We start from the raw sequence: 14,669 nt of genomic DNA on the forward strand, positions 1-14,669 counted from the left end.
GAGCGCCAGGCGCTGGTGCTCTACGCCTACCGGCCCGGCGACGACCAGCCCTGCTTCTTCGTGGTCGAGGGGCTGTACGTGCGCCTGCGCGAGCGCCTCGACATCAAGGTGGACCACCTGGAGTTCGCCGAGGGCGACCTCCACCACTACTCCCTGCTGCTGCGGACCGTGAGGCGCAAAGGCCGAGGTGAGGGGGCGGCCCTCCCCTGCGGGCTCCGCCACCGGCTTCCCACCGCTTCCCCCGGGCCACGGGGGTGGGGGCCACGGCCCGTCGGCCCCCGGCTTAGCGCCCACCCCTGCTTTCCCCCTCCATGTTCGGTCCGCTCCCAGCAGCCTCTCCCCTCCATCTTCCCTCCCACACGCCCTCTCCCCTGCGGCCGGCCCGCCTCCCCCCTCCCTCCCGAGCTGACCCCACCTTCTCCACCTTTGGCTCCGCGATTCCGACTCTCCGGAGTCTGCTCCTCCCCCTCCCCTGCCCACCGGCTCCTCCCAGCCGTCCTCGCCCTCCTCCCGCGGGGCCGAGCCCGGTCCGGAGTCCGTGTCCCGCTCTCCGCGTCGGGCTTCCCTCTCGTCTGTCTGACCACCCCCGCCCCCCAGTTATCTACATATGCAGCTCCCCGGACGCCTTCAGAACTCTGATGCTGTTGGCCCTGGAGGCGGGCCTGGGGGGCGAGGAGTATGTGTTCTTCCACCTGGACCTGTTCGGACTCAGCCTGCGCGGTGCCCGCGGCCGCGCGCCCCCCAGGCCCTGGGAGAGAGGGGACGGGCAGGACGCGCGCGCCCGCCGCGCCTTCCAGGTGAGTCCCGGCGGAGCCCAGGCCGCGGGGCTCATAGCTCCGGGCGCTGGCTGCCTCGGGGTCGAAGGGCTCCAGAAAAGGGGTCCTTGACTGCTCGGGGGTTGGTGAGGGAGGGCAGGAGGGGCCAGGAGGCTTCAGAGCTGGGGGGCCACAAAGACGGCCGGATGGTCTTCCTCGGGAGAGGGTCCCAGCCCCACAGACTAACAGGACTTGGGAAGTGGTCGCACTGGAGCAGGGAGCACCTCACACGTGGCACCGAGTGGGTCCACTTGCACCTTGAGCTAAGCTGAGATGCACGGGGTGGGGGGGGGAGGCCTGCGTCATCTCCCAGCTCTCCCCTCTCCGCTGACCCTCCTCAGGCCGCCAAAATCATTACGTATAAAGAGCCGGACAATCCCGAGTACTTGGAATTCCTGCAGCAGCTAAAGCACTTGGCCCAGGAGCAGTTCAACTTCACCCTGGAGGACGGCCTGGTAGGAGGGGTCCGGGGACCCTCCAGCACGGACGCCTCGGTCCTGCTGGTGTCCAGCCTGTTCTCTCAGCCACCTGCATATTCCCAGGCCTCCCCTCCCCTTCCCACCGCTCCCACCTTCTCCTGACAACTGGAGGGACACGGACCAGCTGTCCAGCCTCTGGAAGTCAGGTCCCCACCGGCATCCTGCTGTCTGCGAGCAGGGTCCCAGGCAGAGGCCTGTGTGGAGGCGTCTCACAAATAGCCAAATCTCTGTCTGCAGGGGTGTTGCCCCCAACCCTGCCCCCACGGCCCTCCCCTCGCGCCCACGCCCCTCCCACCCCCGCCCCGCCAACNACACCATCCCAGCATCCTTCCACGATGGGCTTCTGCTCTACATCCAGGCGGTGACGGAGACTCTGGCACGTGGGGGAACTTTCACTGATGGCGAGGCTGTCACTCAGCGGATGTGGAACCGAAGCTTCCAAGGTCAGGGGCTGGAGGCGGCAGGGAGAGTCCAGCTAGGGGCACCCCGAGCAGGAGGCCACGGGAAGCCTCTGGCCTGCGGCTCAGGGGTCACCTACCCACACCAGCCCTTCCCTCTCCTGTAAGGAAGCTCCACAGCTCCCCGCGGGCCTCCTTCCCCATCCCCACCTCCATCAGGAAGTCCTCCTAAGTGCCCAACTTCACTCATTCCTTCTGCTGAAATGTATGTCCCTCTCGTTATTGTTATTGTATGTAATACGTATCCTATTATATGTTTGGAAGGGAAGGCAAAGGAGATCAAGGGATGGAGATCAGGTAGGCGTGGGTGGTGGGTACCCTCCCGAACTCCCACTTTCTCAAAACAGCCATGTTCCTTCGTGCCCCAGGGGTGACAGGCTACTGGAAGATGGATGGCAATGGCGATCGGGAGACAGACTTCTCTCTCTGGGATATGCATCCTGAGACTGGCACTTTCCGGGTAAGATTGTACCCCCAGAAGACAGTGCCATCTGGGAGTGATGTCTTGCCCCCCCCCTTCCCCCGTGGCCCTGCCAGGACCTGTCTGCTCCGTAGTCACCCTACCGTGCTTGCTCACCTTTGGAGAGCCCTGGATAGAAGAGACCCAGCTCTGGTCTCGGGGAGCAACCAGAATGACAGGGACTCACAGGCACTCCCCTTGAGGAACCCCATGTCTGAGGAGGGGGCACAGCCCTACCTTCAGGAAGTCCCACATCTCCTAAGACAGGCAGACCCCTCTCCCAGCAGAGAGAGGCTCATGGGGGGTGGGGGGGGCGCACACAGCTCTTTAAATTCAGTCAGGAACAGGAAGGAATTGAGGCCACAAACGCTAAGGAGCAGATCATTCGGGGAAGACTTCCTGGAGGAGGGGTACATGGATTAGGTCTGGGAATGTGGACTGAGAACACTGTCTTTTCCTGTTTCCGATGTGCTTCAGCCCAAAATTATAAACTCCCTGATGCTGAGTAGGGGTGCGACATGGAGTTTTCTTTACAAAGCCCTTGAGTAGTTTTCAGCCCTTCCCACTCTGATGACCTGGGTATGAGGGGCTTGGTAAACTGTTCACAGCCCAGACACAGGCCTGGGGAGCAGAGGCCGGGGGAGCAGAGACCGGGCAGGTGGGAGGCAGCTCGGTTCCCTGGACGGGAGGCGTCACCCCAGGCCTTGCCCGCCTACCACTCCCGCCCTCCTGTAGGTGGTTCTGAACTACAACGGGACCTCTCGAGAGCTGGTGGCCGTGCCAGGGCACGAACTGAACTGGCCCCTGGGCCACCCACCTCCTGATATCCCCAAGTGTGGCTTTGACAACGAGGACCCAGCGTGCAACCAAGGTGACTGCCTCTTGCCTTCCGGGCCTCCAGCTGGAGACGCTCCTGCTGCAGGAGTCAGACGGGTGCTCCTCTCCCACACAGGGTTTTCTGGAGAGCCTTCTGCCTTTACCTCCCTCCATCCACCTTCCTAGTCCACTGACTGACTGTCAGAAGGTTCCTCCTCGTGCCCTCTTAACCAAAATCTCTCTTGCTACCACTTGGACTCCTCCGCAGACCACTTTTCCACCCTGGAAGTGCTGGCTTTGGTGGGCAGCCTCTCCCTGCTCAGCATCCTGACCATCTCCTTCTTCATATACAGGTGAGACTTGGAAGAGGGTGGGGAGTGAGGCCGGGGGGCCTGGAGACCTCGCAGGNCCCTGGGGGCGGGGGCGGGACAGGAGGAAGGCCAGGGGAGACAGGGAGGAGGGTACAGGGGCCCGAAGGGTCTGGGAGATCTGAGAAGGGCGGAGCAGCCTGGCATCACAGGCGCGTGAGTTCTGGCCTGTGGGCTGGTCCGCCCTCCCTTCCCGCTCATGCAGACCTGACGGGGAACAAGGGTTCAACCCCTGTGGGACTGGGCCCAGTGAGCTGAGCAAGGGTGCCGAGCACAGACTGGGGAGGGGAGGTCGACCCCCCCCCCCACCTCCCAGCAGGAGGCTGGCATGAAATGCAGACATTAACAGGCACCGGAGGAGGGAGACAGGAAAGTCCAGGCTGGGTGAGCAGGCACCTCCACGCCCAATATTTCTTTGCGTGCACATAACAATGCTTTGAAATAAATGTCGAGGTCGCCCATCCCCAAATCAGGACATTTGGACATGAGGACATGAGACTCAGAGACATGAACTGACTGCCCAAGGTCCCCACGAGGCAGGCAAAGCTTGGGCCACACCTCCCGGCCCGGCCCGGCTGTCGGCCGCCGGGCTGATGCCCCCGGCCATCTCTGAGCACACACAGTGGCCCTGGGCTCTGAGGCCGGGGTCCGGGGCTCAGACATGGGTCCCATGGAGGTTTCATGCCCCAGGAAGATGCAGCTGGAGAAGGAACTGGCCTCAGAGCTGTGGCGGGTCCGCTGGGAGGATGTGCAGCCCAGCAGCCTGGACAGGCACCTCTGGAGCACAGGCAGCCGGCTGACCCTCAGCGGGGTGAGAAGCCCTTGTGGGGGCGGACAGAGGGGAGCCGGGGCCGGGCAGTGCCTGCTGGGCAGGGCGGGCAGCCAGGTTCTAATCCCAGCCTTGCCTCTGCTTGCTGTGTGACCTTGGACAAGTCCTGTTCCCCTCAGAGACTACCTCAGGTGATGGTCACGTGCGCAGAGCTTCCTGCACCAGGGGCTTTCAAAGATCAAACACAGTGGATGTGAAAATACATTTAAAAAAATAAAACAGGGGCGCCTGAGTGGCACAGTCAGTTAAGCGGCTGACCTGATTTCGGCTCGGGTCGTGATCTCACGGTTCGTGCCCCACGTCGGGCTATGTGCTGACAATGTAGAGCCTGCTTGGGATTCTCTCTCTCTCTCTCTCTCTCTCTCTCTCTCTCTCTCTCTCTCAAAAATATACATTGAAAAAATTTAAAAATGAGGAAAGGATCTCCTAATGTGGAATGAGAAGCCGGAGGGCGCGGAGCTCAGGCCGTCAGGACAGAGAGCCGAGCTGGGGGTGGGGCTCCCGGGCTGCCCATCCCTCCTGCTCTGTCCCTCCAGAGAGGCTCCAATTACGGCTCCCTGCTGACCACGGAGGGCCAGTTCCAGGTGTTTGCCAAGACGGCGTACTATAAGGTGGGCCAGGGGAGGGGAAGCCTGCGGGTCCTCGGGGTGGGCAGGGCTGCTCTCCTCCGGCTCGGGGTGGGTCCCGGGGCCAGCAATTGGCATCGCCACCACTGGGCCGTCTCACAGTGACAACCTCCATCCCCTGTCCAGGGCAACCTCGTGGCTGTGAAGCGTGTGAATCGTAAGCGCATCGAGCTGACTCGAAAAGTGCTGTTTGAACTGAAGCATGTAACGTCGGGCGAGTGAGGCAGTGGCCTAGGGGAGGTCCCCGGGGACACAGGAGGTGGGGGGACTCCGGGGTACCCTACGAAAGGGATGGACCCTGCATATTGGAGGAAGAGAGTCCCAGAGGGGAGAAGAGACTAGCAGAGGAAGCCTGGAGGAGGTTCCTTGAGGGGCTGCACTCGATGCCCCTGGTGGGTGCGGGATTAGGAGGCAGAGCGAGTGGGGAGCAGGAGCTGCGGAGGGAGTCGCCAGAGTCCTGGGGTGTCCGCAGGGAGTGGACAGGCACTGAGGACACTAGGGCCCCTGGGGGTGGGAGGGCCACTTGGTGAGGAGGGAGGTCTCTGCCAGGCTCCTGATGCTCCTTCCGCCTGCAGATGCGGGACGTGCAGAACGAACACCTGACCAGGTTTGTGGGTGCCTGCACTGACCCCCCCAACATCTGTATCCTCACAGAGTACTGTCCCCGTGGGAGCTTGCAGGTGAGGGGACCCGCGGGGTCAGGAGACATGGGCCTCGCCCTGGTTCTGTTGCCCACTGCCATATGGCCCCCGGCAAACTCCTTTCTGACTTTATCTGCCCCGTCTGTAAAGGGGGGCACGAGAGCAAATCCAAGTTTTTGTCTTTTTGTGCCAGTTTGTGTGACTCGGCCCCTGCATACCTCCTGGGGTCTGCTGGGTGCCTGTCTGACTCTTGTCGCCCAGCAGGACATTCTGGAGAACGAGAGCATCACCTTGGACTGGATGTTCCGGTACTCTCTTACCAATGACATCGTCAAGGTGGGGCCGGGATCCCCCAGGGGATGTGTGGGGCAGCGGCCAGCCATACTTCTGCCCTGGCCCTGACTGTGGGTCTCACTCACACCAAGACCTCTGCCTCCCCAAACCGCCAGGGCATGCTGTTCCTGCACAACGGGGCCATTTGCTCTCACGGCAACCTCAAGTCCTCCAACTGTGTGGTGGACGGGCGCTTCGTGCTCAAGATCACCGACTTTGGGCTGGAGAGCTTCAGGGACCCAGAACCAGAGCAAGGCCACATCCTCTATGCCAGTGAGCCCCCACTCTGGTCCCCAAGACCTGCCCCACTCCAAGCACAGCCCGGAGGATGCCTGGCCTCTGAAGGGCTTGGCATGCCTTTCTGGATTCCTGGTTGGGTTCATTTGCCAGCGGAGAGGGGAGCCCGACACAGTGGCCTGAGGCTGTGGCTTCCGTAGCACTCCGTGTGACGGCTGCCGATTGACCAGCCATGTCCTCCAGGGCCTTGTTTCCCCCCCACCCCTTGGCTTAGGGCCCTTGGCCTGGTGACTCCCGCCCTCTGACCTGCAGAAAAGCTGTGGACGGCCCCGGAGCTCCTGCGAATGGCCTCGCCGCCTGCCCGGGGCTCCCAGGCGGGTGATGTGTACAGCTTTGGGATCATCCTTCAAGAGATTGCCCTGAGGAGCGGGGTATTCCACGTGGAGGGTGTAGACCTCAGCCCCAAAGGTGAGAGACCCACGCGTCCCCTAGCCCTGCCACAGGGTGAGGGACCCTGGAAACACCACCATACCTGCCTCCTGAAATGTTCCGTGGCTGCCTGCCCCGGCGCCCTGGCCTGGCCTGGACCTCCCCACTGTGTCTCACCAGCCCTGGGCTGGCCGCGGCCCTCAGTGCCTCTTGCCCCACCACAGAGATCGTGGAGCGTGTGAGTCGGGGCGAGCAGCCCCCCTTCCGGCCCTCCCTGGCCCTGCAGAGTCACCTGGAGGGGCTGGGCCAGCTGATGCAGCGGTGCTGGGCCGAGGAGCCCCAGGAGCGGCCGCCCTTCCAGCAGATTCGCCTGATGCTGCGCAAGTTCAACAGGTTGCTGGTGTTCGTGCATCTCTCAGCCCCCCTCCCCCGCCCCCAACAGCCACCCTGTGCCCCACACTTAAGTCTTTTCCCAGCAGTGGCAAGGGAGCCCACTCTGGCGCACCGGGCCCTCCTCCTCAGGGGTGCAGAGCAGAGGGGAGCACACACCCCTGGCCTCCCACCCAGCCTCGGGGGCTGTCTGTTGCTCTGTGCCCCACCGGTTCCCGCACACCCCTCTGCCAGCCCGTGTGCCCACACTCGGTCCTGACTGATCCCTGTCCACCTCCTTCTAACTTGTTTCTGTTCAACAAAGGCGCAGGAAGTAGCCAGTTTCGCTGCAGCTCCCTGGCTCTGGGGTCTCGGAGATGAATGGAACTTTCCTCCTGCCCTTTCCCTGCCCACCCCCCGCCCCATGCCATGCTCCCCAGGCCTGGCCACTCCAGGGACCCCACACCGGGCTGACATGCAGCCTGGGTTGGGTGAGCGTTGAGGGGGGGCGCTCCAGCGGCTCTCTCACGGCCCCTCACCGCTTCCGGGCCTCAGGGAGCACAGCAGCAACATCCTGGACAACCTGCTGTCCCGCATGGAGCAGTACGCCAACAACCTGGAGGGGCTGGTGGAGGACAGGACCCAGGCCTACCTGGAGGAGAAGCGCAAGGCCGAGGCCCTGCTCTGCCAGATCCTGCCCCAGTGAGTGCCCCGTGCGCCGGCCCTCGGCCACGCGTCCTGGCCCCACTGCCTGCACTGACCCTGCCCCGCCCCCACAGCTCAGTGGCTGAGCAGCTCAAGCGGGGGGAGACGGTCCAGGCTGAGGCCTTTGACAGTGTCACCATCTACTTCAGCGACATCGTGGGCTTCACGGCCCTGTCGGCAGAGAGCACACCCATGCAGGTCAGTGCGGGCGTGACCGCGGGTGGGGGCCGGGCGCGGGTGCTTGGCCAGTCTTTCCGTCCCATCAGGCCTGCCTTCGGGCCTGCCTTCACTGTTCCCACTTGAGCCCTTACTCCACACCCGTCTTGGCTTCTCTTCCCTTCCAGGTGGTGACCCTGCTCAATGACCTGTACACGTGCTTTGATGCCGTCATAGACAACTTCGATGTGTACAAGGTGAGGGTGGGAACAGGGATGGAGAGGGACAGAAAGATGGTGATGGACAGGGTCAGAGAAAGGTGAAGGGCAGAATGACAGAGCCTCAGGAGAGAAGACCCAGGGACAGGCAGGGAAAGGACGCAACGGATGGGGTCACCGAACCCGTGTGGGGGTGGCGCGGGGAAGAGAAATCTCCAGCGCTTGGGTCCTGCATCCTCTGGCGGCCCGGCAGGTGGAGACCATTGGCGACGCCTACATGGTCGTGTCCGGGCTCCCGGTGCGGAATGGGCTGCTGCACGCCCGGGAGGTGGCCCGCATGGCCCTGGCGCTGCTGGACGCGGTGCGCTCCTTCCGCATCCGCCACCGGCCCCAGGAGGAGCTGCGCTTGCGAATCGGCATCCACACAGGTGAGGGAGACAGACAGACAGACAGACAGACAGACAGACACACACACACACACACACACACACACACGGATTCCCCGGGGCCTCAGATCCCACCCCTTGAACGCCCCTCCCCACGTTGCCTCCACCCCGCCAGGACCCGTGTGCGCAGGCGTGGTCGGGCTGAAGATGCCCCGCTACTGCCTCTTCGGAGATACAGTCAACACCGCCTCCAGGATGGAGTCTAATGGGGAAGGTAAGGCGGCTGCTGGCGGGAGGGCCTGACAGGCTTCAGCGCGTCAGTGCCAGCCGGCTCACCCCACCCACAGGGCCCCTCCGCTGGCTCTTGCGTGTGGCAGAGGGCTGGGTGTGAATCTCTGCTCGCGGCCCACACAGCTGCGGGTCAATTTGTCACGCCTCCTGAGCCTCGGTTTTCCTCATCTGTAAGAGGATAAAATGTGTACCTTAGAAGAGTTCCGAACGAAGGCCATATGACATGGCTAAGACACAACTGTCCTTCAGCTTTTCTGAGCTTCAACTGTTTATCTCTGAAAGGACACCTGCCCCAGGCCCCTGGGACCCCAGCACAGGCCTGGGCGCGCAGCAGGTACCTAGTACCTGACACAGCACGCTCCTGCTGCGTCCAGCACAATTCAATTCAGGAAACAGGCGCTGAATAACTACTGAGCGCCAGGCCCTGGGGTACGAAGATCACCCAGACGGGTAATCAGCTGGCGGGGGGGGGGGGGGGGCTCCCAGGAGAAGGGCTACTTCTGTACTCAGCAGGCGCTCCCTGGTGACTGTGTCTGGGGCAGTGAGAGCAGGGGAAAGGCTCTCACTAAGGTCCAGTCTTCAAGGAGCACATTCTCAGAAATGTTTCAACAACAAAAACGAGGCCGCTCTGACGCAGCCCCCAGGAGTGCTGGGAGTGAGTTTAGACGNAGGTCAGGAGTTAGAGCCTGGCTCTGACCCCAGCAGTTTGGGCAGATGCCTGCCCCCAGGCCTCAGTTCCCTCAGCCAGAAAATGAGCGTGAGTATTACAAGCACTTGCAGGGTGCTTCCTGCGTGGCCGACTCGGCTGAAGTACCTGGTTGGCAGTTTGTTTGATCCTCATGAGGAGGCCTTGAGATGGATACTGTCTCCATCAGAATTTTACAGACTAAGAAAATGAGGCACAGAGAGTTATATTATTTCTCCAAGCAACTGTCCCACCTGGGATTCACTAGACAGAACAGGACCCAAACTCTGAGCCGCTGATCGCCATGCTACACTGTCCGTCTGGAGCCTGATGACACTTTGGAATGCTATCTACTAGGATTTTCTTTCTATAATTCGTGTTGTCCATCCCAGCAGTCTCTGTCACGGGACCCTATCGATCACTTGAAATGTGCTTGTGCAAATGAAGCACTGGATTTTTAACTGCATTTAGTTTTAATTAGTTTTATTTTTTTATTTAAAAAAATTTTAATGTTTTATTTCTGAGAGAGAGAGAGAGAGAGGCAGCGTGAGCAGGGGAGGGTCAGAGAGAGAGGGAGACACAGAATCCGAAACAGGCTCCAGGCTCTGAGCTGCCAGCACAGAGCCCGACGCGGGGTCGAACCCACGAACTGTGAGAGCATGACCTGAGCCGAAGTCGGACGCTTAACTGACTGAGCCACCCAGGCGCCCCTATTTAAATTTAAATAGCCCCCAGCGACTAGTGGCTATGGTGTTGGACAGCACAGCTCTCGAATTCTAAGGGAAAGGCCAGTACGCCAGACACCACGTGGGCCTGGGGCTCTGAAGGAGGAAGCTTCCTAAGAACGACCAGAGGGCGAGCTGCAGGTGCCAATCTCCCCGCCATTTCTTCCGTCCCCCACCTTCCCTCACCCTCCCTGTCCTTCCCAGCCCTGAAGATCCACTTGTCTTCTGAGACCAAGGCTGTCCTGGAAGAGTTCGGTGGTTTCGAGCTCGAGCTTCGAGGGGACGTAGAAATGAAGGTAGAGAGAAAGGCCCTACCCTCGCCATCCCTTGTGGACCAGAGGGTGGCTCCCCTCACCCCTTCTCAAGCAGCCAACCCCACTCCCATCCCGAAGCCTTGCCTCTGATTTGGGAAGGTGGGTCAGTGTACGACTCCCTATCCCTACCTCCTCTTCTCTTTCCCTCCAGGGCAAAGGCAAAGTGAGGACCTACTGGCTCCTGGGGGAGCGGGGTGGTAGCACTCGAGGCTGAACTGCCCCCCACCTTGGCCTTCCACGCCCCCTTCCCTGCGCCAGAGGTAACAGAGAGGGGCCAGGTCCCGGCTTCACTCACAGCAGCCCCACTGCCAAAGGATCGGAGAAGTAGTTTGACCAACCCAAGCTTGCTAACCCCAGTGGAGACACCAGACGTGACCTCTGATGGAGGAGTGGTGTCGGGGAGAACTTGGAGTTCGTGGGACTGGACCAAAGCACACGGTCATACCCAGTGGCACACACAGACAAGTGTACCCGCTCTCCACCTGGACTCAAGCCAGGCCAGGGGGTGGACTCCACCTTGAGACACTGTGACTTCTATGGGGACGGGGAAGAGCCACCTTAGAGGTAACAGGAAAAGGGACTATAGGTGAATCTAGGGGGTGAGGGGAGTCCACATCTAGGTCCAGCCCACGTGGGGTGGACCACAAACACCCCCCCCACACCCTCCCCAGCATTGGGTACCGTGCACAGTGGAGGGGGCAGCGGCCTGCCTTGTTTCTCCTATGAGCAGAGACCATTAACATCTTTATTCCAGTGAATGTCTCTGGAAGGGCAGCCAGTGGGCGGCCAGAAAACATACCATGCTCCCGCCCTCTGCTCCGCATAAGATGCTTCCTGGGCTGGGGACTGGTATCTTCTGCCAGCCTGTAAATTACCCCAGCAGTGCTGACACTTCTGGTCTAAGGGCCTGTTTACACCCTTAAGAATTACTGAGGGCTCCAAAGAGGTTTTGTTTATGTGGATTCAATCCATCCATATATACTATATTAGAAATGAAAACAAGTCCTTATTAACTCATTTAAATAATAAACCAATCACATGTTTATAAATTTTTACTGTCTTATCGAGCACAGCCTTAAGAGGAACTGGCTTTTTCATTTTTCATTTTTTACTGCCAGCGTGTGGGAATGAAGAGTACAGGGCCTCATTCGGTGCCACTGCCTCGGTTCGTGGAAAGACGCCGGCAGTTTTCCCTCATTGCCCCCCGCCCGCGACACCCCCGTCCAGTCACCGAGGCCAACTGCACCCGCACGCTCACGCCCTGTTCGGGCCCCATCCATCCCGACAGGGTCGCGGGGCCACAGCAGGTGGGGACGGCTCACGACCCAGTGTGCGGCGAGCGTGGGGGCTCCAGGGAGAGGCCTGGGCGCCGGGATGGACCCTCTCCGACCTCAACTGAGATTTGGGGACTGTCCACCTGCCCCTCCACCCCCACACCAGTGTAGACAAATGTGAGTGATAGTGTGCAAAACGAGTCTCCCTGGCCCTGCTCCAGCCGCCCACCCCCAGCCCTTCCTGACAGGCGGGCGGGAATGCGAACGAACGCGGGGGAGAGGCGGCTGCAGCTTCCCCTCCCCCGCCGGGAAGGNTCCCTGCGACCGAGGAGATTTCCTTGCGGAGGAAGGCCCTGCCGCCGGAAGACCTGGGAAAGCCATTGCCGAGGGGAGGGTCCTCAAGGCGCCGGACCTCCGCCCGCAGGAGGGGCGGTTTCCTGGGCTGCCCCGCGGAGCCGGCCCGCAGGGGTGGGGGCTGCAGGCGTTCCCCCGAGTGCGTTAAGGGAGAAAACAGCCGTCACCGTTGGCTCCGCGGCGCCAGGCGGGTGACAAAGGCTCGCACGCGCGTNAGCGGAGCCCGCAAAGACGCTTCTCTCCACCCCCTCTCTTCTGTGTCAGAGTTTGGTCAATGCATTTGTCATAGCAGTACTTTCAGCAGTAATTATTTTTCACGGTTTATACCTTTCCGGACAGATCTGTGGAATCTAATTAGCGGCGGAGGCCAGGTTTGCAACCTGAAAGTCTTTTTTTTTTAAGTCATTATTTAAGTAAATGTAGGAGTTGTAAGAATATGAAAATAACCATAAAAAATACCTAATTCTGTCCACGGAGGTTTAATCTCATTTGAGTTGGAACAAAAGCAAGATTCCAGGCGAGGTGTTTGCCAGCGAGAACGGAGGGCTGGGATGCTGATGAATCCGGTGTTGCGCAAGGCAGGGGCCAGGAGGGGGAGAATGAGGCTACGGAAGCGGGGAGGTGGAGTCAGGAACCCGCTTGACTCGTAGTGCAAACCCAGGGTTTAGTCAGATGGCCCAGGCAGGAAGAAGCCCCACCACCCAGTTCCCTGTCACGACAGCACGTTGCACCAAGGAGTGGGTGGGCTGGTTGCCCTTTAAGACTTCCCAGGGGGCCTGGGTGGCTCAGTCGGTTGGTTGTGGGACTCCTGATTTTGTCTCAGGTCAAGATCCCAGGGTCTTGGGATCCAGCCCTGAGTCAAGCTCGGCAAGCGTGGAGGCTGCTTGGGACACTCTCTCTCTCTCTCTCTCTCTGACCCTCCCCCCGCTCGTGTGTGTACTCAAGCACACTCTCAAAAAAAAATTTTTTTTTAAAACACCTTCCGACTTGAATGCTGACAAAAACTGAGGACTGATGGATGTGGGGGGGAGGGGGATGGGCATGGAGGAGGGCACTTGTGGGGATGAGCACTGGGTGTTATGTGGAAACTAATTTGACAATAAACTATTTGTAAAAAATAAAAATAAAAACACCTTCCCACAGCAAAAATTCCTGAGTTCCTGTCAATCACTCTGACTCCCATTCTGGGTTTGATGCAACTATCCCACTATTACTCTCTGCCTTTGACTTTTTTTTTTTTAGGGTTTTGTGGGGGTTTTTTTTAATATTTGTATTTATTTCTAGGAGAGAGAGAGAGACAGCGTGAGCAGGGGAGGGTCAGAGAGAGAGGGAGTCACAGACTGAAACAGGCTCCAGGCTCTGAGCTGGCAGTCAGCACAGAGCCCGACGCGGGGCTCGAACCCACGAACCGCGAGATCATGACCTGAGCGAAAGTCGGACGCTCAACCAACTAAGCCACCCAGGCGCCCCTAGTGGGTGTTGTTTTTTTTTAATGTTTATTTATTTTTGGGAGGGGAGGAGTAGAGAGCAAGGGACAGAGGCTCTGAAACAGCCTCTGTACTGTCAGCACAGAGCCCGACTCAGGGCTTGATCTCATGAACCCTGAGATCACCATCTGAGCTGAAGTCGGACGCCCACCCCATTGAGCCACAGAGGCGCCCCCGCGTTTGGCTTTCAAACATGGACTGCATGTGGCACTCCCTGCCGCTGATGTGTCCTACCGTCAGGTCCGCCTCCCTGTCCCAGCCAGCCAGGACCAAGCCAAAAGGCCACATAGATCTCAGGATTCAGAACTGGAGCAATTTCAAACCTCTATCAAGTGAGATGCCGCGTGACGTTGGTTGAGAGGCTCCCTCTAGAGACAGCCTGCCTGGGTTCAAATCCCAGCTCTGCCCCTCGTAATCCATGGGACCTCAGGCAAGATCCTCAACATGGAAAGATCAGAAGACCCACCTCACGTGGGCTGCTTTGAGGATTACGAGTCAATTCCTCCCGTTACATGCTTAGAACACTGACTGGCAGGCGATAGAAACCAGTTAAGTGTTTGCTAGTGTCATGCGGAGTCTACATCGTGTGAACCATAGTGCTAGGATGTAAGGGGTCTGTGGTGTCCGGAGAGGATTTGGAAGCGAAATGCAGGACATAATTAGGCCCCTTGATGAGAGGTCCTACTGAGATCTACAAATGTGAGGGTTAGAAGAAAAAGTAAAGGCTATGTGGTCCAACCTCCGATCTTGGGCCAACATCCTTACAATATCTGGGTTTTCTTTCATGTTCTATCATAAAACCTTCAGGGACTTGGAACTAAGACCATTCTATTTTTGCACAACTGCCAGAATAATCTTACTGATATAAGAAGATGGAGACATTTCAATTGTCAGAATTTCTTTTGAAGGAAACTTTTTTTTTTTTTAATGGACAAAGGGTTTGGCCCTTCAACTGCCGTATCAGGAAGGCACATCTTGTGGGACTGGGGAGTCCTCTGCTTTCCTAAGCTCAGAGCTGAGTTTTTATTTATACAAATTGTGAGGTTCAGGATGAACTAAATCCACCTGTGTGGTAGCTGAGAGAAGCAGCAATGGTGGAAGTTTTCAGGTAACTGAACTGGGACTTCGGAGATGGGGTATATCTAATAGAGACTTAAGAAAAGCTTGTTTACTAGAAATGACACACATTTACACAAAGAAGTACAGAGAAGAAA

General features: G+C 59.2%; 1 protein-coding gene across 1 annotated transcript in view; it reads left to right on the top strand.

Moving 5' to 3' along the window:
- The window catches only part of NPR1 (natriuretic peptide receptor 1), a 17,723-nt gene extending 6,318 nt beyond the window's left edge, over window positions 1-11,405 (top strand). The window contains 22 exon segments of the mRNA XM_077764039.1: window positions 1-187; window positions 598-797; window positions 1,157-1,269; window positions 1,601-1,737; window positions 2,121-2,212; window positions 2,948-3,083; window positions 3,297-3,381; window positions 4,087-4,207; window positions 4,762-4,836; window positions 4,978-5,055; window positions 5,427-5,531; window positions 5,757-5,828; window positions 5,942-6,098; window positions 6,375-6,530; window positions 6,716-6,884; window positions 7,416-7,562; window positions 7,640-7,763; window positions 7,910-7,978; window positions 8,193-8,367; window positions 8,501-8,599; window positions 10,231-10,322; window positions 10,492-11,405. The exon segment at window positions 1-187 is cut by the window's left edge and continues 40 nt beyond it. Coding sequence (XP_077620165.1) covers window positions 1-187; window positions 598-797; window positions 1,157-1,269; window positions 1,601-1,737; window positions 2,121-2,212; window positions 2,948-3,083; window positions 3,297-3,381; window positions 4,087-4,207; window positions 4,762-4,836; window positions 4,978-5,055; window positions 5,427-5,531; window positions 5,757-5,828; window positions 5,942-6,098; window positions 6,375-6,530; window positions 6,716-6,884; window positions 7,416-7,562; window positions 7,640-7,763; window positions 7,910-7,978; window positions 8,193-8,367; window positions 8,501-8,599; window positions 10,231-10,322; window positions 10,492-10,554 — 2,652 coding nt within the window. The 3' untranslated portion in view covers window positions 10,555-11,405.
- The last annotated feature ends 3,264 nt before the right edge of the window (window positions 11,406-14,669 follow it).

Source organism: Crocuta crocuta, unplaced genomic scaffold, assembly GCF_008692635.1.
Source record: "Crocuta crocuta isolate KB4526 unplaced genomic scaffold, BGI_CrCroc_1.0 scaffold528, whole genome shotgun sequence".
Classification (NCBI taxonomy): Eukaryota; Metazoa; Chordata; class Mammalia; order Carnivora; family Hyaenidae; genus Crocuta; species Crocuta crocuta.